This window comes from Trematomus bernacchii, unplaced genomic scaffold (assembly GCF_902827165.1).
Source record: "Trematomus bernacchii unplaced genomic scaffold, fTreBer1.1, whole genome shotgun sequence".
Lineage (NCBI taxonomy): Eukaryota > Metazoa > Chordata > Actinopteri > Perciformes > Nototheniidae > Trematomus > Trematomus bernacchii.
Window position 1 is genome coordinate 1,110,965 of NW_022987584.1, and position 25,727 is coordinate 1,136,691.

A 25,727-nucleotide genomic window follows, 5' to 3' on the forward strand; every position below is an offset into this window, starting at 1 on the left:
GTTTTGTGTAGCACACAGTTATTAAACCTCCTTGTCAACATAAACACACACGCACAAAACATTTAGCAAACCGCGAAATACACACACACACACACACACACACACACACACACACAGCTGTGCCCGCAAACTCCTGGCCCGCAAATTATTGGGTCTAGCTATGTACTGAGTGTGTGTATTTCGCGTTGAGTGATGTACAATGACAATGGCATCCCGTGGAGGAATTCTGCAATTGTTTACGTTACATCACGAAAACGCACAGCAGAACCTAACCCTGGAGCGCCGGCCTCTTTATTTACTAACTCCTCTTCATCCCCTATGGGTAATAAGGCTGAGATGAGAACTCTCCATCGTATTTAGTCCTTAGCAATATGCTGCGTCTCTCCCCATGTAGGGATGGGTACCGAGCCCCGGTATTAAACGGGCCCCGGGCCGGAATTATTAAAGACAGTGGTAGCGTTAAGCTCCGACGTTATCTGACTTTTTATCGGTAGTGGAGACATTTAAAACATATATGTCATGTATTATTGCTACATGAACATTATATCGCAGTTTTAGTTTCGCCAACTCCGTTTCTAATATGCAATAAGTCTACAAAATGCGTCTATGATGTATTTTCGATCTTATTTTCGATCTTTCCAATCCAGACGAGAGAGCTCTCTCCCCCGTCTGTGTGCGAGGGGGCGGGGCAGTTTGTAAAGGTCTCCTGACTGTGTTACAGACTGTCATCCTGGTTAGTGGTTACTCTGGGTTCTGTCTTCTGTCTTCAGGACAGAGTGTTGGATGTTTTTGATAATTGGATAGAACTTGATTGGATTCAATATTAGAGTAACTTTCTCGCTTGTGTGTTTTTTTTTAAATATATTTGGCCTTTGTTTATGTGTTTGACTGATTTACTCAATTAAAAGGTTGATGAATTATCATCTAATGATTTGTATGATGTTTTATTTATGTTAAAGGTCACTTGAATGATTTTAACTAATGATAATGTAGAAAAACTAATATTTTAAATTCGGGACGGTCCACATTAATTTCGGGACGGCTTAGATTGTATTTCGGGACGGTTCCGGGAGGATGGTGAAAGAAGTTAGCCGAGAGCCCTGCCGCTGTGGTCTTCGCCCTTCCTTGATCTCTGCCTTGCCCCCGGGCCGTCCGCCTGAGACCCCTTCCGGGTCCTCCGCTGTGCCCCTGGGCTGACCCCTACTCTGCAGGACTTGCAAAATATTATTCTCGGCTATGACACAAAACCTTTTTCGGGCCTCAGTGTATTTCTCCTTAAGTCAGGAGCCCCCCCCCCCCTCCCCCTGTGTACTGCTGTGAGGGGAGAGAGAAGAAACTGCCTCTCCTCTTATCAGTGACACCCATAAACCATTACAGGCCTTACACTCTCAATTTAACAAACATAGAATTCCAGAGAAATATTGTACTTTAACACAAAACTTGAATTTTCCAATATATTTTATTTTTTCAAAAGAAATTGACTGTGAACACAGAAAAGAAACGGCTGTCACAATGAAGTCAAATGATGAACATGAGAGAAATCAGATTATACCAGAGTTTAAATAAAGGGTCTCTCTTCTCAAACCCAACATGTACTAGGAAAGCAGACATTTAGAAATGTAAATGTGCAGTAGTTGCTCAGAGACGACTGCTCTCAGACTTGATGTGAAACCTCCAGGAACAAAAGGATGGAGGAGTGAACACATTACCCTTCATCCCTCCCCCTAAATCCCACCCTTGATACCCCCTCCTCTCTAAAGATGACCCCAGTCTAGTCTCCTTCAAGTACTTTAGCTTCAAATGGGCCATTTCAATTCTGCATTCAGAAAGGAGATTATTCAAGAATAAAAGTAGCGATGCAGCACAAGATGTAAATATTTATTTAACGACCCTCCTTCACCGCAATTCAACGGAAGATGATGGACTTTCATATTTCAAACATTTAACACCTTTCTCCAGAAATAGTGACTCTCAGTGAGTTTCAGTTCTAACCTGGATAACTGCGACTGAGTCTCACATTACTAGTGTCTCTCTTCTCATACCCAACGTGTCTTAGTGTTTTAAAGATCACTTCAAAAAGGACAAAAACTCAAACATTTCAATTGAACATAAATGTGAAATAAAAATATTCAGTGAATGTTGGGCAACTAAACATAGCAAGAACCTTTCTGAACTCGATGCTCACTAAAATTGCAACTACACACAACGGGTAATTGATTAGGAAGTATTATACATAAAGACTATATTAAGAAATGTACGGAAAAGATCAAGAGATGCTTCTATTTACAGATGTTCCCTAAACGTCTCATTCACAGGCTGCTGGTAGACAGATCATTGTTACGTTCAGCATCGCAGCAACAGTATAAGGCTGCTTTATTCAAATCAAAAAACATTTTCATTAACCAGAGCACTCTCATATAGAGCTAAGTGTGTGAGGACAGCAGGGTTTTGGGAGGTCTGAATGTAGTCCATAAAAAACATGTTTATTAGAACGTAAAGTCACTGTTGGTCAGCTTTACATTTGGAGAAAAGCAGGAGGAATGCTAGCTTGACTCAGAAAAGGATCAGATGGAGGCAGAGTGAGTGCGCTGGTGGGCTTTAAGATTACTACATGAGAAAAGGTTTTCCCACACTCTTCACACCAGTATGGTTTCTCTCCTGTGTGAATACGATGATGGACTGAGAGATCACTTGATGAAGTGAACGTTTTTCCACACTCTTCACAGCTGTGTGGTTTTCCTCCAGTGTGAATGAGCTGATGAGTTGAAAGGGTGCGTTTCTGAGCAAAGGTTTTCCCACACATTTCACAGCTGTGTGGTTTCTCTCCAGTGTGGATGCTCTGGTGGGATGAAAGGCCGCTTTTTTGAGAAAATGTTTTCCCACATTGGTCACAGCTGTGTGGTTTCTCTCCAGTGTGAATACGATAATGCCTCTGAAGATCACTTGATGTAGTGAAATCTTTCCCACATTGGCCACAGCTGAAACGTTTTGGTTCCTTTCTTCTCATCTGTTTCTAAAAAAGACAGACAGATAAAGAGTCAGTGAGAGGACGTGATGCAGATATATCTAAAAACTAAAATAAGAGTCTGTAAAATAAACCCCACAATGTTCAAGTTTGATTTCTCATTAAATAAAAGTACAGGTTTAAATACATACTGATATACACCTGAACATCAGCAGGAGATGACTCTTTAAAGTAGAGACACTACATACTGTTATTACATGGCTTAGTTGAATACTCAATTCTGATTGGCCAATTCAGAACACGTGACACGTTGTTAATCCAGTAGTACAGACCGCTGTCAAGGACTTATTGACCGTTGTTAAGGACGCTCACATCTGCAGAAAGAAGTCCGGTCGATTGAACTGTATACTTTTCAAACTGTTTGCTTGTCTTTAGTTTTCCATTGTCTCCCGTCTGAGAACAACATGGAGGATTTTAATATTAATTGTAATATATTTGGAGAGCACAGATTAATGGCTGATGAGTCCCCAGCGAAGAAAAGAAAAAGAGAAGAGGGACAAGAAAACAGCGAATAAGTAACGGGGCAGAAACCCTCAACACGGAGCTGCGGTCCTTTTTACGCAACGTTCCAGCCATCAAACGGCAAAACATATTCAGTTAACAGTTACTTTGGCATTAGGGGAGGGGTATCTAGATACTTTCCAAGGTTTGACATCATGAATTGTGGTACTTTTAAAGCAAGCAACGATGTTTTCAAATCTGTAATAAAAAAACTCTATCGAAGCAGATCCTGCCGTTGCTACGTAGTCTTAGCGGATGCATGTCAGTTTAAATCAATAAAACAATTTTTTAAATCAATACAATTATTTTTTTAAATCAATACAATTATTTTCTAAATCAATAAAAGCATTTCAAATCAAACTTGCAAAATCCTGTAAAATTACAGATATGAACTATAAATTAACAACCCAAAACATTATTTTAAGTATTTTGACAATAACAACAAATAACATTTATTTCATTTTTTTTTTAAAGTAAATTTACTATATAATATTTACAGTATTTTTGCACTTTCAGAAAATACATGCAGATGTAGGTAAAATAAAAATTATTATCTGTAATTAAATATGTAACTCGTAATATAAAAGTGTATTACTATTATAAGATTTTAAGATATTTCTTTGTAATTTTAAGGTTATCATAAAACTGTAAAAAAAAGTGTAAAATACAAAAAACGTACATTTTTTTTACATAAATCATTTTCTCAATATTCGTTTGAATCCACCACAAACACAAAATATCCAATGTTGAAACAAAAGTAAATAAATATGTTTTCATGAAATTCCTAACTTACTATATTGTAAACATCTACAGTTGACAATATCATTTAAAAAAATAAAAATCATAGAAAGTGGAGAAATCTCTGCAGGGAGGACCCAGGTTTAAAACACACACTGTTATTTACTCAACAATAAGTCACAGTTATCCTTGTTTTATTTATGTGTTTTTTTTTCCATTGGTCAATATACAGTAATAAGCCTTAGTCTTACATGCAGTATAATGTGTATGGTTTTCGGATTCTGGCCGACAGCCAGAGCTACGGCACTTGAAATAGAATTCAGCCATAACACGGCAGACAAGTCAGGCAGAATTGGAATGAGTCCACAACACTCCTGATTGGTTAATATTAACGTAATCGAAGAAACCTGCCAATGAGAACTGCCCGCGCCTGTTGTTCACATTTGAAACATTCACGTCAGTTTGAGCGGCTCTCCTGCGGAGCTACAGCTGTCTGTATTTCTGCTGCAGGAGTTTATGGATTAATATCGGGATCGTTTTACATCTACACGTTGAATATGAGCATCGGGACGTCAACAAAGAACAGAAGACTTGAGATCTGGTGAGTCCTGCGACTGTAATGGAGTTAAACATGTATTTAGATAATCCTTAGTTTGTGAATGTTTTATTTTTTATTTAAGGTTACGTTTCTTCTTCTAGTTAGCTGAGTTTTGGTCGTACAGTGAATAAACTTATACATATGGAATCTGTGGAATCTCAGCTTTCATATGATATGTCGATTGTGCAGATAATATGAAGTAGAAAAGATCGCCTTTATGTGCTAAAGTAGCGTTAGCCCCGTTAGCCCGTTTTCGCTAAGTGCTGATTTAGAGCTTGGCGTTAGAATTGAATTTCGTTTAGGTAAAAATTGTTAATATCGTCAGTTTGCTGAGTTTCTTCCCGTTAAGTGGGTATGCATCATTAATAGGTTGTTAAATGTTAAGAAGCCCTGAGATGCTGTTTCTTGCAAGATGTTGCGCCCGGGAAACCGGGCTTAACAGGTGGCTGCTAACGTTAGCTTACAGCTTATTGCAGTGCTGCTGCGCCACCCTCTCGTCTCCAACACGGGAGAATTACACATAAACATGCAGCGGGTTGTCACAGTGTTGTCGCCAAGTTTATTGTAAAGTTTCACAGCTTTCTTACAGCGGAATCCAGTTTGTTAATGTTCAGTAGCCAACAGCTAGCATAGCATAAACGGCTAACCGCTAACGTTTGGCTAACTTGCTAGTTAGCTCTGCTCGATATATTACAAGCTAACATGACTAGCTAATGTCACAGTGTGTGAACTAAAATAGTTTTGTATTACTACATCATACATGCTTGGTCCAAATCACTGCTAAAATAACATAATATTCAATGTGGTTTAGTAAAGTATTTAAAAATACCCCACATTGTACATGTACAGGACAATCAGACCTTGTTCAACAAAGATCATCAGAGAATTGTTTTGTCTTTTGAGGTACAGCCGCAGCAGAGAGTCTGAGTTTGAAGAAAACACTAACATTTTATTTAGTGTTGTTTAATCAGTCAATATTTACTGGTCTTGAATTTCCTCACTGGATTACAAAATGCTCGAATCTTATTGTACAGGGACATTATGCAGATTGAATCACCTGAAGATGAAAATATAGATTCAGCGATATGTACCATTTGAAGGAAATAGACTGTTAGCGGTATTGACCGAAGCTCCGCAGCTGTAGCTAGGCGCTGCTAATGAAAACTCAAGTGCTCAATTTGTTACTTTTGCTTTTTTATTAAGAATTGACCAAGCATATCTTCCTCTTCGAAATCCCAGTTGTACTTCGCTAACACGCAGTGCCTGGGAGGGTGCGTTTGATTGTTCCCACCCTTACCTCATTTATGGACTAGGTCATGTTAGACAAGCAATCCAGTGGTTAGTTTTAGGGTAAGCTCCATTGTTTAATGTATTCACTTTAAGAGAAAGGGATTTCAGAAACAAGTCTCACAAGTTTGGCTCGAGGTAACATTAACAAAAGCTAACTGTTAGACTATGTTCCCCCTTCTAAACTTATGAAATGAATGAGAAAAATATGAACGACTCTTCATAGAGCCACATCCACACAGCTTTAAAGTGGTAGGAAGCTGAAGCATTGCATTCGTGCCAGCGCCTAGTTGTAGTTTCTAAGGTTTTAGAAAGTAGTTTTTTCTGGAAGGGGTTTAGCATTCGATCAATTCCCTTGGGATGCTATCAAGAACTGTTTTACAATCAATAGTGTGTTTAAGTTTCCAACCCTGCTTCAAAGGTCCATCATACAAGATGGGGGATCTATTGGCAGCTGCTGATAATAACATTCATCATTATGGTTTACTAATTGTTGTCTTTTTGTCCTCTAGGTTGCACTGCCACGTCTACAGTAGCGCAGAATGGACAGAGGAAACATGATTGGGCCTCAAGTTTTTTGCAGCCAATATACATTCTCCTACAAACTTGGGATAGGAGGGTGAGTGAACAAGTTATCCATTGGTTGGAACCTACCATTGTTAGACGTACTAAATCCTGCACACTGCTCCTTCAAATGGAAAATGCGAACATATGTCGCCATTTTGTAATTTCTGTTATTTTCAGTTGAGAATGTTTCAAAGTAATCTTAAAAAATTAAACTTACTTTTTGTTTATACTGTTTATAAGTAGATGTTTAAATATTAAATGCTGTATTCATTAATGGTTGTATAATTCTACAAATATCTTTATATTTTAAGTTTTCAGAGTAATTGTTCCCTACAGAACATTTTGTGCTGTCATTTTATTGAACGTGTTTGATTGGAAAATGTTAGAAGAAAGCTGTAAAATAACAGTATTCTCCCCGTAGAACTTTAGGTTCTGTATTTATTTTGTGTTTGATCATAAAAATCTAATAAAGAAAATGTAAAAAACAGTTTTTCTCATCAGAACTTTATTTAACCTGTTACGCACCGCCCCCCCGGTACCGGGCGGATAAACGCGTCATTTGCAGGAAACAACGTCTAAGGAATCTTAATATTTAATAAACTAGTAATGTTTGATATCCATGTAACGGGAAGAAACTCAGCTAACTGATCTTTTAAACCTTTTTTTTTTTTTAAAAACCCACAATGCTAACACTCACATTAGCCACGAGCGAAAAATGTAACCTATCACTGCACCTAAACTCACAATAACTCCCTTATTACTTATCCTAGATGCACAGCCAACCCCTCGATTAGCATCTCCTGGAGACACTGAATCTGGGGGTGCCCACCTCAACACTCAGTGATAAACATTTGCGACACTATAAACGAAAGCGTACATCATAACATGTGGAGCTAGGTAGCTAGAAACGCTAACATGGCTTACCTTGGTCAAAACTGGTCTTCAATGGCATTAAAACGATAAAAACGATGCTGCAGTTAATCCATAGGTTCATCCAATGTGTCTGTGTCCTCTTTGAAATGATTTCTGATAATCCATAAGCAATAAAACTGCTTTTTAGTTTCCAAATGTCAGAGCTAGAGCTAGGTCCACTCTGCTGCTAAATTACATGCGCGCAGCCCCCACCTCTTCTCTTCACAACGTACGTGTGTGTGTGGGGGCCTCCCCCTTCGATTCTATTGGCTCTAACGGTCAGAAAGAGGTGTCAACCATCACAATCGACCAAGGGGGGCCAGAGATATGGAAAAAAAAAACATTTTCACCCAAATCACCTCAGAGGTGGGGTGGTTTTGGCTAAACCTCTCTAAAAAGGTCAAATGTCACTTGTTTTGCATCAATCTTGATACAGGGTACTTATTATATGTTGTACTTTGGATTCCTAAAGCTTTTAGTCTACTAACCCATCATCCAAGGGTAGTTTTCACTATCTGTAAAAAATAATTTTTGGACGGACACTATAATTTACAGTTTTTTACTACATTCACAGTAAATTGCTGTGAAAGTCATGCAAAGAGTTTTATTGTGAATATTTTTACAGTGTAGAGATGATTAAAGTAGAGACACAACATACGGATATACACCTGAACATCAGCAGGAGAGGACTCTTTAAAGTAGAGACACTACATACTGATATACACCTGAACAGCTGCAGGAGAGGACTCTTTAAAGTAGAGACACTACATACTGATATACACCTGAACATCAGCAGGAGAGGACTCTTTAAAGTAGAGACACTACATACTGATATACACCTGAACATCAGCAGGAGAGCACTCTTTAAAGTAGAGACACTACATACTGATATACACCTGAACATCAGCAGGAGAGGACTCTTTAAAGTAGAGACACTACATACTGATATACACCTGAACATCAGCAGGAGAGGACTCTTTAAAGTAGAGACACTACATACTGATATACACCTGAACATCAGCAGGAGAGGACTCTTTAAAGTAGAGACACTACATACTGATATACACCTGAACATCAGCAGGAGAGGACTCTTTAAAGTAGAGACACTACATACTGATATACACCTGAACATCAGCAGGAGAGGACTCTTTAAAGTAGAGACACTACATACTGATATACACCTGAACATCAGCAGGAGAGGACTCTTTAAAGTAGAGACACTACATACTGATATACACCTGAACATCAGCAGGAGAGGACTCTTTAAAGTAGAGACACTACATACTGATATACACCTGAACATCAGCAGGAGAGGACTCTTTAAAGTAGAGACACTACATACTGATATACACCTGAACATCAGCAGGAGAGGACTCTTTAAAGTAGAGACACTACATACTGATATACACCTGAACATCAGCAGGAGAGGACTCTTTAAAGTAGAGACACTACATACTGATATACACCTGAACAGCTGCAGGAGAGGACTCTTTAAAGTAGAGACACTACATACTGATATACACCTGAACATCAGCAGGAGAGCACTCTTTAAAGTAGAGACACTACATACTGATATACACCTGAACATCAGCAGGAGGGGACTCTTTAAAGTAGAGACACGACATACTGATATACACCTGAACATCAGCAGGAGAGGACTCTTTAAAGTAGAGACACTACATACTGATATACACCTGAACATCAGCAGGAGGGGACTCTTTAAAGTAGAGACACGACATACTGATATACACCTGAACATCAGCAGGAGAGGACTCTTTAAAGTAGAGACATAACATACTGATGTACACCTGAAGATCAGCAGGAGAGGACTCTTTAAAGTAGAGACACTACATACTGATATACACCTGGACATCAGCAGGAGAGGACTCTTTAAAGTAGAGACACTACATACTGATATACACCTGAACATCAACAGGAGAGGACTCTTTAAAGTAGAGACATAACATACTGATGTACACCTGAAGATCAGCAGGAGAGGACTCTTTAAAGTAGAGACACTACATACTGATATACACCTGGACATCAGCAGGAGAGGACTCTTTAAAGTAGAGACACTACATTCTGATATACACCTGAACATCAGCAGGAGAGGACTCTTTAAAGTAGAGACACTACATACTGATATACACCTGAACATCAACAGGAGAGGACTCTTTAAAGTAGAGACACTACATACTGATATACACCTGAACATCAGCAGGAGAGGACTCTTTAAAGTAGAGACACTACATACTGATATACACCTGAACATCAACAGGAGAGGACTCTTTAAAGTAGAGACACTACATACTGATATACACCTGAACATCAGCTGGAGAGGACTCTTTAAAGTAGAGACACTACATACTGATATACACCTGAACATCAGCAGGAGAGGACTCTTTAAAGTAGAGACACTACATACTGATATACACCTGGACCCATATTTAAAAATACGAGTCTGTAAAATAAACCCCACAATGATGAAGTTTGTTTTCTCCTTAAAGCTCCCATGTCATGCTTTTCCGGTTATTACCCGTCCCCTTGTGTTATGAAGGTTTCTCTGCATGTAAACGGTCTGCAGAGTCAAAACCCCTCAAAGTACACCCTGTAGCGAGTAAAACTCTAACACAGAAAATACCTCCCCAAAACACCTCGTTGGAGATTTCTCATTTTCCATTGTTTACTTCCTGGGTATCGCTACGTAGGGATACCCAGTAGCCACGCCCAGAGCTATGGCCGCACCCTCTGCCAGCCTTTCACGTAACAAAGCAATTACGTAACAATATCAAGCCACACTTATTGTTTTTACTTCGGCTGTGAGTGTTTGTGTGTGCTCAGGATGAGTTTCGCTTGTTCTAGCTTTATCGCCAAACCTGTCTGCTCCTCCAGCAGTGTGTGTGTCTGTGTGTGTGCGAGCAATGCTAACTGGGCTAACTAAGTTGCTAACGTTTCCATCTCCAATGTTAGCAGATGGCCTTACATGTATCTGATAGCTGGAGAATGTCTGCAATCAAACACGAAATACTCAGACAGTATACTCCGGGTGATTTACCGTACGGTCAGTACATTATAGTTGGCGTTCCTGGCGTGTATGCTACCGAGCTACCGTTCATAGCGTGTATGCTACATAGCTAAACAACAAGGCTACCTACAGCTAGACATGCTAGGGAAAACATTGTTTTCATGCCAGCTACAATGATTGACCGAACGTAGCAGACTACCCGTATAAGATTGCAATTGTAAACATGTTCTTGCTAGCCTAGACTAGCTGTATAGTAGATTGGCATATTACACTGAACAACTAGCAAACGTAGGTTAGCATATTAGCTGGCAAGCTAACTGTGTTGATTAGATAGATAGATTAGATAGATACACACTCCTACCACAACTACTACTAACGAATCTAAAACAACTAAGTTTCTCTAATATTTTGTGATTTGCATTTGATTTCGTCCAGCCAGATCAGGAAACTCCTGGCGTATCTGGCGGACAACACACACACGGGATGACCACTCTGATGCCTCGTCCTAAAAAGCCCCGGCAGCCGCTTACAAAGCTGCGATAGGCAAGATGCCGAAAACGCCTATAAGGGGAGGAATGGATGATATACAGTGTATATATGTATATACCTATAACAGTGTTAGGAATATATTGTGATGAAGTGAACACTGACCTGAGGTCTGGGGGTCTCTTTGTTCTCCTCCATGCTGCTCTCAGTGCTCCTTCTCCTGCTGGGTCTCTGAAATAAGTATTAACACTACAGTCAACACAAACCCAATCTACAGCTAAGAAGTAGCTTAGCAGCAGAGGTGGGAAGTACATTTACTCAAGTACTGTACTTAAGTACAACCATAGAGGTACTTGTACTTTACTTGAGTATTTCCATTTCCTGCTACTTTGTACAAATCAATACAAGACGCAACATAAGTGTTTTTATACTTGAGATATGAGTGTCATCTCAAACTAGAGAATGCAATTCCTGAAGAAATTGCTAGTGGGAATGCTTTATGCTGAAAAGCTGACGCTAAACTGCTATGCTGAAATGTAATGTGTAAGAAAGTGAAGAATTTAGATTGAAATGATACATGAACACTGGGGGCTTGAATGTGTGATGAGAGAAGAAAAGAAAGTAAAAAGGCTTGGAAAAGCAGCAGAATATTTGAACTGCAAACTTTTGAACTAACTTGATGGCGAATGATCTGTCGCCATGCCAACGGCATTTGATGACATGCCATAACACGCTTAGATGCGTTGATGGCTGCATCGTTACCAAACCTGTGAAGTTTTGGGCCATTTGGAGCATTTTCACGCCATGGCAACGGCATGTCCCGTATATGTCTTCACGGCTGGACTGTTAGCACACATGTGAAGTTTGAGCACTTTTTGAAAATGTTCATAGGAGTTATAGCGACATCATGTTTTATGGCGAGGGATGCGTTTCCATGGAAACGGCATATGGTGAGATCTCAGATTTGGCGTAGAGCTGTTGAGCCATGGACCGGTGATATACAAGTGAAGATTGGGGGACGATTGGACCGTGTCCGTTGGACTAACAGCGACATCTTTTTTCATGGCGAGTGGTCTGTCGCCATGGCAACGGCATTTGATGACACCCCATACTATGCTTAGATGCGTTGATGGCTGCATCGTTACCAAACCTGTGAAGTTTTGGGCCATTTTCACTGAAGTTGAAACCGTGTTTCATGGCGGGCATTGTGTTGCCATGGCAACGGCATGTCCCGTAGATGTCTTCACGGCTGGACTGTTAGCACACATGTGAAGTTTGAGCACTTTTTGAACATTTTCATAGGAGTTATAGCGACATCGTCTTTTATGGCGAGGGATCAAAGGTTTGCATTGTTCTGAATGAGAGATAAACCTCTTACATGTGAACGTTTTGTGGAAGAACGATAACAGATATCTGTGAAATTTCAAAACGTGAAGCATGTCAAGGAAGTTGAGTATCTGAAGTGTAATTTTTGTGTATTTTCGGGTTAATAATGTGGCCTTTTTGGCAGTTTAACTAAAGGTGTGCGGCTGCTGCTGTGAGGAAATATCTGCCTGAAATATCTCTAAAAGTAAGAATCAGATTTAAAAGTTGTCTTACACGAATAATGTGAGAAAGATGTGTAACATTTTAAAGTTGGAATGAGGTTTCTGAGTGAAAGTATGAATGAACAGTTAGCAGTTGAAGTCGCATGAAGATTTGTTGAAGTCTGAAGAATATCTCCATTGACTTCAATGGTTAAAAATGTGATGTATTATGGGATGTATCTCTGGAATTATGAAAGTTATGAATGAGAAAAGTAATAGCGCCCGATTCCCGACCGAGCTGAACGTTTTGATGTTGGAACAGAGTTTCTGCGATGTTGAATGTGGGAGGAGAAGAGGGCCAAAATAAGTCGGCGGAATAATAATAAACGTTTTGTCCGTAGCATAACATATAGTGGGAATGCTGTATCAGCATTCCCACTATATGAAGGCAGGGCTACACAGACTACTATAATGCTGTTTGAGTTTAAGCTTCAGTTGAAAGGAAACACAGTGTTTTTGTTTCATAAGTCAGGTGTCCATGTTCTGCATTAAACAACTCAAAGAATGCAAGTAGCCAAAATAAAAAGCAGAACGGAAATGAAGGCTGGTGGCAGCGCGTCTGAGGGGGGAGAATGCTACACACTGATCCACCATCTGCAGAGGGTTCTGGATGTGTGGGGCAGGTTCTGGGCTCACTGGGGGAGCATGCTACACACTGATCCACCATCTGCAGAGGGTTCTGGATGTGTGGGGCAGGTTCTGGGCTCACTGAGGGAGCATGCTACACACTGATCCACCATCTGCAGAGGGTTCTGGATGTGTGGGGCAGGTTCTGGGCTCACTGGGGGAGCATGCTACACACTGATCCACCATCTGCAGAGGGTTCTGGATGTGTGGGGCAGGTTCTGGGCTCACTGGGGGAGCATGCTACACACTGATCCACCATCTGCAGAGGGTTCTGGATGTGTGGGGCAGGTTCTGGGCTCACTGGTGGAGCATGCTACACACTGATCCACCATCTGCAGAGGGTTCTGGATGTGTGGGGCAGGTTCTGGGCTCACTGGGGGAGCATGCTACACACTGATCCACCATCTGCAGAGGGTTCTGGATGTGTGGGGCAGGTTCTGGGCTCACTGGGGGAGCATGCTACACACTGAAGGACTCTCTCATACTGACGTTTGAAAAGATAGGTGTAGTCTTTGTGTTGAAAGTGTGTAAAGGAGGATGATATTTCATTGTAGTCAATCTGCTTATTTATGAATTGAAATGTATTGTTTTTTTCTATCCTCACCTCCTTGTTTCCTTCACTTGTTCCCTGATTGGTTTCCTCCTCCTCGTCCCCTTTCCTCTTGACTCCTTTCCTCTCTGATGAAGATTTCTCCTCCTCTTCCTCAGACTTTGGTTCTGGGCTCTTCAGTTTCTTGTTGACTGTTGGAGAAAAAAATCATCCTTACAAAGTGTGTGAGTGAGTGTGTGTGAGTGTGAGTGTGAGTGTGAGTGTGAGTGTGAGTGTGAGTGTGTGTGTGTGTGTGTGTGTGTGTGAGTGTGTGAGTGAGTGAGTGTGTGTGAGTGTGTGTGTGAGTGTGTGTGTGAGTGTGAGTGAGTGTGTGAGTGTGTGTGTGTGTGTGTGTGTGTGTGTGAGTGTGTGTGTGAGTGTGGTGTGTGTGTGAGTGTGAGTGTGAGTGTGAGTGAGTGTGTGTGTGTGTGTGTGTGTTGTGTGGAGTGTGTGTGTGAGTGAGATGTGCGTGAGTTGCTGTGTGATAGTGTGAGGTGTTCGTGAAGTGCGTGGAGTTGTGAGTGAGTGTGAGTGAGTGTGAGCTGTGAGTGGAGTGTTGAGTGTGTGTGTTGTGTGGGTTGTGTGTGAGTGAGTGTGGAGTGAGTGTTCTGTGCTGTTGAGTGTGTGAGTGAGTGAGTGAGTGAGTGAGTGTGAGTGAGTGTGTGTGTGAGTGAGTGAGTGAGTGAGTGAGTGTGAGTGTGTGTGTGTGTGTGTGTGTGAGTGTGTGTGAGTGTGTGTGAGTGAGTGAGTGAGTGTGTGTTTCACCTGGAGGGGTGACAGCAGGAGCGTTGCTCTTTTCTCGCTCTGATTCAATCTGACAGATAAAGTTCAAAAGAGAAGAAAACACTGAGATGAGTCGCTAATGGGACGATAAGGAGCACGGCTTCATCAAATACAAATAATCAATAATCAATTACATTGAAAGTGGATCAATACAAAAGGTAAGAAGAATTAATAATAATACAAAACAGGAAAATAAATAAATAAGATACCTTGTTTATCCACAGTATCAAAGCAAATACAAGAAATACAAATAATGAATAATAATAATGAAAGGAGGAAATGATTGAGTAGAAGTTGCAGGACAGGAAGTCAAAGCAGAAAAAGGGAAAGAGGGCACAAATATAGAGTTTAAATAGACTACAAAATGGATGTAAAGCTACTTTTTCTATGTTTGTATAAATACTTTTCATTATATTTTATTGAAAAAATGGACAAGCAGTCCCAAAATCCACGTTCCCCTCCCCAGATTGTTACGTGTGCGTTAGCTTTAAGGTGAGAGCAGCTGGTTGTAAACTGGAGTCTAATGAAGAGAGGGGATTGAACAGAATATCACTTTGAACTAGAGAATGCAATTCCTGAAGAAATTGCTAGTGGGAATGCTTTATGCTGAAAAGCTGACGCTAAACTGCTATGCTGAAATGTAATGTGTAAGAAAGTGAAGCATTTAGATTGAAATGATACATGAACACTGGGGGCTTGAATGTGTGATGAGAGAAGAAAGTAAAAAGGCTTGGAAAAGCAGCAGAATATTTGAACTGCAAACTTTTGAACTAACTTGATGGCGAATGATCTGTCGCCATGCCAACGGCATTTGATGACATCCCATAACACGCTTAGATGCGTTGATGGCTGCATCGTTACCAAACCTGTGAAGTTTTGGGCCATTTGGAGCATTTTCACCGAAGTTGAAACCGTGTTTCATGGCGGGCATTGTGTTGCCATGGCAACGGCATGTCCCGTAGATGTCTTCACGGCTGGACTGTTAGCACACGTGAAGTTTGAGCACTTTTTGAACATTTTCATAGGAGTTATAGCGACATCGTCTTTTATGGCGAGCATGTCAAGGAAGTTGAGTATCTGAAGTGTAATTTTTGTGTACTTTCGGGTTAATAATGTGGCCTTTTTGGCAGTTTAACTAAAGGTGTGCGGCTGCTGCTGTGAGGAAATATCTGCCTGAAATTACAATGGGCTTTAATGGAGACATGGTGAACGTTTTTGTCACTTCATGCCCTCAAGAGGCATTTTGTTTAATTATTTTTGCTTAATTATTTGTCATTTTTCAAGCTACGAGATGTTTTCCTACGTTTGTCATGTAAAATGATGTCTCAGGAATGTAGGGTTTGGGAATTATGGCAGTTTAAAAAAAATATATGAAGGCACATTTCAAGATTTCCTACCCTCTAGCTGTGACATCACGCACTCTAGTTAATGTTAAAATCTGAAGACAACCTCTTTAACAAGGTCTGAACAATGTTTAATATCTCTAAAAGTAAGAATCAGATTTAAAAGTTGTGTTACACGAATAATGTCAGAAAGATGTGTAACATTTGAAAGTTGGAATGAGGTTTCTGAGTGAAAGTATGAATGAACAGTTAGCAGTTGAAGTTGCATGAAGATTTGTTGAAGTCTGAAGAATGTCTCCATTGACTTCAATGGTTAAAAATGGGATGAATTATGGGATGTATCTCTGGAATTATGAAAGTTGAAAGTAATAGCGCCCGATTCCCGACCGAGCTGAACGTTTTGATGTTTGAACAGAGTTTCTGCGATGTTGAATGTGGGAGGAGAAGACGGACAAAATAATTGGACGAAATAATAATAAACTTTTCGTCCGTAGCATAACATATAGTTGGAATGCTGTATCAGCATTCCAACTATATGTTAAGCACAGGGTGCTGGAAATCCTTGAAAATGCTTGAAATTGTACGAGGTGCTTTCAAGGTTTGAAAAGTGCTTGAATTTTGGGAATGGTGCTTGCATTTGGGATAAAGTGCTTGAAATTGTAAATGCTTTACTTCGCTTTTTAGATTAAAAGAAAATAAAGAAGTCAGAGCTTAATTGCTTCGCTTTTACATAAAACATCTTCGCTCCAGCTTTCCCTGCGGCAGCAGAGCCTTTCCCTAGACCTTTGATTTATTACCACCCTTTGATTTGATTTGTATTGTTTGTTTGCATACATATATTGTCTTCATACATACATACATACATTCTTCTCTTGCATACATATATTGTCTTCAGACATGCATATATTATTTATAATATTAAATGTAAACATTGAATGAATGTGCATGAGAGCAAAATGTATAAATATGAGCATTAAAATATATGAATATGAGAACAAAATGTAAAAATGTGTGAGTGAAAAACTTATAAATGTGTGAGTGACAATGTATGAATGTGTGCATTGAAATATGATAATATGAGAGCAGAATGTGTGAGTGTAAATATATACGTGTGTGAGAGTGAAAATATATGTATGTAAAAGGAGAATGTATGTGCGTGAGAGGACCAGTATGAATTACGGCCTGTACGGCCCCTCATACTTCCTCCCTCCCTCTGACATCTCTCCACCCTGCCCCAAATGGACACACACACACACACACACACACACACACACACACACACACACACACACACACACACACACACACACACACACACACACCACACACACACCACACACACACACACACACACACACACACACACACACACACACACACACACACACACACACACACACACACACACACACACACACACACACACACACACACACACACACACACACACACACACACACACACACACACACACACACACACACACACACACACACACACACACACACACACACACACACACACACACACACACACACACACACACACACACACACACACACACACACAGGCTGTTGTTACGCCTGCTGTCACGTTAAATTACTCCGTTCTCTGCTTGTCATTATGCCGTTAAAAGCTTCAAAGTTGTATTTATCATCTGAATTTGCCGAAACAAGTTTAATATTCTGAAAGCCAAGACTTTGTTTATTTGAAAACAGATGAAAACAAACGGTCTTTTATATAAAATGGAAGTATTATACAAGTAAAACTACATTTAGCTTTAATCCCATGTAATTGTAGAATGAACACAGTCTTCCTTTGAAGATGTATAAGTCAGGTGTCTTGAGTAGTCAACATTACAAATCATTGGACACATTTGGAAATATTATTTTCCACTTGTTACCATTGGGAGTCTATTTGTATGCAGCTCTGCGTGATTTAGTGGCTACAATTCAGGCTAATACGCTACCAGAGGTGGAGAAGTACTCAGGTCACTACTTGAGTAAAAGTAGAAGTACTCAGGTCACTACTTGAGTAAAAGTAGAAGTACTCAGGTCACTACTTGAGTACAAGTAGAAGTACTCAGGTCACTACTTGAGTAAAAGTAGAAGTACTCAGATCACTACTTGAGTAAAAGTAGAAGTACTCAGATCACTACTTGAGTAAAAGTAGAAGTACTCAGATCACTACTTGAGTAAAAGTAGAAGTACTCAGATCACTACTTGAGTAAAAGTAGAAGTACTCAGATCACTACTTGAGTAAAAGTAGAAGTACTCAGATCTTGTACTTGAGTAAAAGTAGAAGTACTCAGATCTTGTCCTTGAATAAAAGTAGAAGTACTCAGATCTTGTACTTGAGTAAAAGTAGAAGTACTCAGGTCTTGTACTTGAGTAAAAGTAGAAGTACTCAGGTCTTGTACTTGAGTAAAAGTAGAAGTACTCAGATCTTCTCCTTGAGTAAAAGTAGAAGTACTCAGATCTTCTCCTTGAGTAAAAGTAGAAGTACTCAGATATTGTACTTGAGTAAAAGTAGAAGTACTCAGATCACTACTTGAGTAAAAGTAGAAGTACTCAGATCACTACTTGAGTGAAAGTAGAAGTACTCAGATCACTACTTGAGTAAAAGTAGAAGTACTCAGATCACTACTTGAGTAAAAGTAGAAGTACTCAGATCACTACTTGAGTAAAAGTAGAAGTACTCAGATCACTACTTGAGTAAAAGTAGAAGTACTCAGGTCACTACTTGAGTAAAAGTAGAAGTACTCAGGTCACTACTTGAGTAAAAGTAGAAGTACTCAGGTCACTACTTGAGTAAAAGTAGAAGTACTCAGGTCACTACTTGAGTAAAAGTAGAAGTACTCAGATCACTACTTGAGTAAAAGTAGAAATACTCAGATCACTACTTGAGTAAAAGTAGAAGTACTCAGATCACTACTTGAGTAAAAGTAGAAGTACTCAGATCTTGTACTTGAGTAAAAGTAGAAGTACTCAGGTCTTGTTCTTGAATAAAAGTAGAAGTACTCAGATCTTGTACTTGAGTAAAAGTAGAAGTACTCAGGTCTTGTACTTGAGTAAAAGTAGAAGTACTCAGGTCTTGTACTTGAGTAAAAGTAGAAGTACTCAGATCACTACTTGAGTAAAAGTAGAAGTACTCAGATCTTGTACTTGAGTAAAAGTAGAAGTACTCAGATCACTACTTGAGTAAAAGTAGAAGTACTCAGATCTTGTACTTGAGTAAAAGTAGAAGTACTCAGATCACTACTTGAGTAAAAGTAGAAGTACTCAGGTCACTACTTGAGTAAAAGTAGAAGTACTCAGGTCACTACTTGAGTAAAAGTAGAAGTACTCAGATCACTACTTGAGTAAAAGTAGAAGTACTCAGGTCACTACTTGAGTAAAAGTAGAAGTACTCAGGTCACTACTTGAGTAAAAGTAGAAGTACTCAGATCACTACTTGAGTAAAAGTAGAAGTACTCAGGTCACTACTTGAGTAAAAGTAGAAGTACTCAGATCTTGTACTTGAGTAAAAGTAGAAGTACTCAGATCACTACTTGAGTAAAAGTAGAAGTACTCAGATCACTACTTGAGTAAAAGTAGAAGTACTCAGATCACTACTTGAGTAAAAGTAGAAGTACTCAGATCACTACTTGAGTAAAAGTAGAAGTACTCAGGTCACTACTTGAGTAAAAGTAGAAGTACTCAGGTCACTACTTGAGTAAAAGTAGAAGTACTCAGGTCACTACTTGAGTAAAAGTAGAAGTACTCAGATCACTACTTGAGTAAAAGTAGAAGTACTCAGGTCACTACTTGAGTAAAAGTAGAAGTACTCAGGTCACTACTTGAGTAAAAGTAGAAGTACTCAGATCACTACTTGAGTAAAAGTAGAAGTACTCAGGTCACTACTTGAGTAAAAGTAGAAGTACTCAGGTCACTACTTGAGTAAAAGTAGAAGTACTCAGATCACTACTTGAGTAAAAGTAGAAATACTCAGATCTTGTACTTGAGTAAAAGTAGAAGTACTCAGGTCTTGTTCTTGAATAAAAGTAGAAGTACTCAGATCACTACTTGAGTAAAAGTAGAAGTACTCAGATCTTGTACTTGAGTAAAAGTAGAAGTACTCAGGTCTTGTACTTGAGTAAAAGTAGAAGTACTCAGGTCTTGTACTTGAGTAAAAGTAGAAGTACTCAGATCTTGTACTTGAGTAAAAGTAGAAGTACTCAGGTCTTGTACTTGAGTAAAAGTAGAAGTACTCAGGTCTTGTACTTGAGTAAAAGTAGAAGTACTCAGGTCTTGTACTTGAGTAAAAGTAGAAGTACTCAGATCTTCTCCTTGAGTAAAAGTAGAAGTACTCAGATCTTCTCCTTGAGTAAAAGTAGAAGTACTCAGATCTTGTACTTGAGTAAAAGTAGAAGTACTCAGGTCACTACTTGAGTAAAAGTAGAAGTACTCAGATATTGTACTTGAGTAAAAGTAGAAGTACTCAGATCACTACTTGAGTAAAAGTAGAAGTACTCAGATATTGTACTTGAGTAAAAGTAGAAGTACTCAGATCACTACTTGAGTAAAAGTAGAAGTACTCAGATCTTGTACTTGAGTAAAAGTAGAAGTACTCAGATCACTACTTGAGTAAAAGTAGAAGTACTCAGATCACTACTTGAGTAAAAGTAGAAGTACTCAGATCACTACTTGAGTAAAAGTAGAAGTACTCAGATATTGTACTTGAGTAAAAGTAGAAGTACTCAGATCACTACTTGAGTAAAAGTAGAAGTACTCAGATCACTACTTGAGTAAAAGTAGAAGTACTCAGATCACTACTTGAGTAAAAGTAGAAGTACTCAGATCACTACTTGAGTAAAAGTAGAAGTACTCAGATCACTACTTGAGTAAAAGTAGAAGTACTCAGGTCTTGTACTTGAGTAAAAGTAGAAGTACTCAGGTCACTACTTGAGTAAAAGTAGAAGTACTCAGATCTTGTACTTGAGTAAAAGTAGAAGTACTCCGATCACTACTTGAGTAAAAGTAGAAGTACTCAGATCACTACTTGAGTAAAAGTAGAAGTACTCAGATCTTGTACTTGAGTAAAAGTAGAAGTACTCAGGTCTTGTTCTTGAATAAAAGTAGAAGTACTCAGATCTTGTACTTGAGTAAAAGTAGAAGTACTCAGGTCTTGTACTTGAGTAAAAGTAGAAGTACTCAGGTCTTGTACTTGAGTAAAAGTAGAAGTACTCAGATCACTACTTGAGTAAAAGTAGAAGTACTCAGATCTTGTACTTGAGTAAAAGTAGAAGTACTCAGATCACTACTTGAGTAAAAGTAGAAGTACTCAGATCTTGTACTTGAGTAAAAGTAGAAGTACTCAGATCACTACTTGAGTAAAAGTAGAAGTACTCAGATCACTACTTGAGTAAAAGTAGAAGTACTCAGGTCACTACTTGAGTAAAAGTAGAAGTACTCAGATATTGTACTTGAGTAAAAGTAGAAGTACTCAGATCACTACTTGAGTAAAAGTACTCAGATCTTGTACTTGAGTAAAAGTAGAAGTACTCAGATCACTACTTGAGTAAAAGTAGAAGTACTCAGATATTGTACTTGAGTAAAAGTAGAAGTACTCAGATCACTACTTGAGTAAAAGTAGAAGTACTCAGATCACTACTTGAGTAAAAGTAGAAGTACTCAGATCTTGTACTTGAGTAAAAGTAGAAGTACTCAGATCACTACTTGAGTAAAAGTAGAAGTACTCAGATCACTACTTGAGTAAAAGTAGAAGTACTCAGATCACTACTTGAGTAAAAGTAGAAGTACTCAGATCACTACTTGAGTAAAGTAGAAGTACTCAGATCACTACTTGAGTAAAAGTAGAAGTACTCAGGTCACTACTTGAGTAAAAGTAGAAGTACTCAGGTCACTACTTGAGTAAAAGTAGAAGTACTCAGATCTTGTACTTGAGTAAAAGTAGAAGTACTCAGGTCTTGTTCTTGAATAAAAGTAGAAGTACTCAGATCACTACTTGAGTAAAAGTAGAAGTACTCAGATCACTACTTGAGTAAAAGTAGAAGTACTCAGATCACTACTTGAGTAAAAGTAGAAGTACTCAGGTCACTACTTGAGTAAAAGTAGAAGTACTCAGATCACTACTTGAGTAAAAGTAGAAGTACTCAGATCTTGTACTTGAGTAAAAGTAGAAGTACTCAGGTCTTGTTCTTGAATAAAAGTAGAAGTACTCAGATCACTACTTGAGTAAAAGTAGAAGTACTCAGATCTTGTACTTGAGTAAAAGCAGAAGTACTCAGATCTTGTACTTGAGTAAAAGCAGAAGTACTCAGATCTTGTTCTTGAGTAAAAGTAGAAGTACTCAGATCTTGTACTTGAGTAAAAGTAGAAGTACTCAGATCTTGTACTTGAGTAAAAGTAGAAGTACTCAGATCTTGTTCTTGAGTAAAAGTAGAAGTACTCAGATCTTGTTCTTGAGTAAAAGTAGAAGTACTCAGATCTTGTACTTGAGTAAAAGTAGAAGTACTCAGATCTTCTCCTTGAGTAAAAGTAGAAGTACTCAGATCTTGTACTTGAGTAAAAGTAGAAGTACTCAGATCTTGTACTTGAGTAAAAGTAGAAGTACTCAGATCTTCTCCTTGAGTAAAGGTAGAAGTACTCAGATCTTGTACTTGAGTAAAAGTAGAAGTACTCAGATCTTGTTCTTGAGTAAAAGTAGAAGTACTCAGATCTTGTACTTGAGTAAAAGTAGAAGTACTCAGATCTTGTACTTGAGTAAAAGTAGAAGTACTCAGATCTTGTTCTTGAGTAAAAGTAGAAGTACTCAGATCTTGTACTTGAGTAAAAGTAGAAGTACTCAGATCTTGTTCTTGAGTAAAAGTAGAAGTACTCAGATCTTGTACTTGAGTAAAAGTAGAAGTACTCAGATCTTGTACTTGAGTAAAAGTAGAAGTACCAGAGTGTAGGAATACTCTGTTACAGTAAAAGTGCTGCATTCAAAATGTTCCTCAAGTGAAAGTAGAAAAGTATTATCATCAAAATACAGTTAAAGGGGACCTATCATGCAAAATGCACTTGTGTACGTCTTTTCTACATGAATATGTGTCCCCGGTGTTCCAGGGAACTCACCAAGTGTCAGAAAACACAACCCTCTCTATTTTCCTCCATACCCAAATCTCTAAAAAAGGGGCTGCAACAGATCTGATAAAAACTGATCCAGATTTGAACACTGTCCTGACGTCAGGACGGTGGCGCTACGGCTATTGGGCCAACTCCACCAATCAGGAGGAGACAGCCACGGCCATTGCCGTTCGAAAGCGCTGGAGACGCTGTAGTACATATGCCAGGCCTGTAGGTGGTGCTGTTCTCACTGAATCTGCCCAGAGCTAAAACAGAGCTAAACAATGTCAAATTGAGCAAAATGAGGCATGGCTAAAATGCATGATCTGTTTGGTATTTTGAAAAACAAAAAGTATAAATATGCCTTATATAGGTATGGCCCTACAATATATTATTCAAATATAGCATGATAGGTCCACTTTAAAGTAGCGACAGTGAAAGTAGTCATTGTGCAGATTGGTCCATTTCAGAATAATATATATGATATGTTTTATAATGATTGATCATGAAAGTGTTCTCAAAGCTGGTAAAGGTGCAGCTAGTTTGAATGACTTTGTATACTGCAGGGTAGCTTGTGGATTTACTCCAGGTGGAACTCAAGTCTGATTTAACACTTGATTATATTTCACATCATTCATCCACATCTGTGAAGTAACTAAAGGTATTAAATACATGTAGTGGAGGAAAAGTACACCATGTACCTCTGACTTATGTTTACTGCCAACCTAAAAGTACCTCAGAAATAGTAATCAATAATGTATTGAAAGGTTATTTGGCTGATTGTTTTATATTACAATAATCATTTGAGTATAAGTATGTGTATATAAATATGTAATTTACAACAGCTGTAAGATGCTTGAAAATGCACCTTGAATTTGACTTTGGAAAAGGTGTAAGAACCCTGTAAGCGACTCTTACTTTGAGTTTGCTCCCCACGGCGGGCGTGTTCTGGATCTCCCACATGGCTTCAGTGAAGCCTTTGATCCGGACGCCGCTGCCGAACTTCAGCTTGTTCCCGACGTACGGCACGATGTTCTCCGGAGGGATCGTTCCTCTGAGGACGGATATTACACTTTGAAGTCATCATGTCTTTGCTGTCAGGATTACAGTGTGTGTGTGTGTGTGTGTGTGTGTGTGTGTGTGTACGTACATCTGATGCGTTCCGAAGAAGTAGACTGGGATTCTCTTATTTCTTCCACCGCCGACAAACGGACACACCTGAACACACAGAATATCATGTTAGCTAGGAATACACATCTCTGTGTGTGTGTGTGTGTGTGTGTGTGTGTGTGTGTGTGTGTGTGTGTGTGTGTGTGTGTGTGGTGTGTGTGTGTGTGTGTGTGTGTGTGTGTGTGTGTGTGTGTGTGTGTGTGTGTGTGTGTGTGTGTGTGTGTGTGTGTGTGTGTGTGTGTGTGTGTGTGTGTGTGTGTACCCTGGCAGGCCAGTGGGGGAACCCCTTCATCTTGGCGAACACCAGGTCTCCCTGTTTGAACTGGTCACCGTGTTCCCCCGGCATCGTGATAACTCTCACCTTAATGACAGAGAAACAGCCTGAAAGAAAACAGAAATATATTGAGATGACTTAATAACCATCATGTAATCAAGGGGCGTCTGAAAGACACATTTACTCATTCATTATATATATGTATATATACCAGTTTTAGTTTCACATGATGTGTAACTCTTCTCTTATCTTATTAAAAGTACATATTTATATCTGGTATGTAATTAAGGAGTAGTATAAAGTGACATCAAATGAAAATACTTAAGCTAATGCAACTACCTGCAATCTGTATTTGAGTAAATGTACTTTATTTACTTTCAGACCATGAAACACTGTTTATTGTTGTACCGTTAACTGTTGACAGTTGTTATCTGAAATGTATAAACCACATTCAAGTTTAAACAGGTCGTTTATTTCAATGTATAAGCATCAAAAACCTATTCCATTCAGTGTTTAGAAAGGGTGAAGTGTAAACTGTGACATACACTGAGTAGTTTCTGTGTAGAGTATCATATATTTTGCATTCATTTAGTAGCATTTATACATATATTACTGTTAATGCAAATGTGAGATATAATCCAGACAAACAAAGAGTATTAAAAGAACAATATGTATCTCTGATATGTAGCTAAGGAGTATAAAGTGACCTTAAAATATAGTTTCCAACCATAGGAAACGGTTCATTGTAAGGCTTTACCTGTTGCTAGATGTTATCTGAAAGGTATAAACCACATTCAAAGAGAGAACAGGTCGTTTCCTTCCATCAGAAACGTTTTTTAACCCGTTTTTAAGTATGTTTTGTTTCATTTCCAGCTCGTCTTTGTTTACAAATACAGACTGCTAGCTCTGAAGCTAACTTTAGCATGTGGCTAAACCCTGAGCTGTAGCTGGACCCTAACTCTCTGTGGTTCATATCTATCTTAATGCAAGTTTACCGGGACATTAGAAGGTTTACATACCGTAAGAAACCCAGGGGTTATGGTGTGAATCCGGAGATAAAGTCTCTGCTTTCTCTCGTTTCTAAGCTACGATCCTTCTCCTTCTTCT

The 25,727-nt window shown here is 39.0% G+C and overlaps 1 protein-coding gene across 1 annotated transcript; it reads right to left on the reverse strand.

Moving 5' to 3' along the window:
* Positions 1-1,767: 1,767 nt before the first annotated feature.
* Positions 1,768-25,727, reverse strand: LOC117480808 (zinc finger protein 22-like). Its single transcript, XM_034128290.1, has 8 exons — positions 25,640-25,727; positions 24,609-24,727; positions 24,327-24,394; positions 24,095-24,230; positions 14,707-14,755; positions 13,957-14,093; positions 11,305-11,370; positions 1,768-3,013 (listed from the first exon to the last, which is right to left on the reverse strand). Exons 2-8 carry the CDS (start codon positions 24,690-24,692, stop codon positions 2,516-2,518), a joined length of 1,038 nt encoding a protein of 345 aa, XP_033984181.1. The 5' UTR covers positions 24,693-24,727; positions 25,640-25,727; the 3' UTR covers positions 1,768-2,515.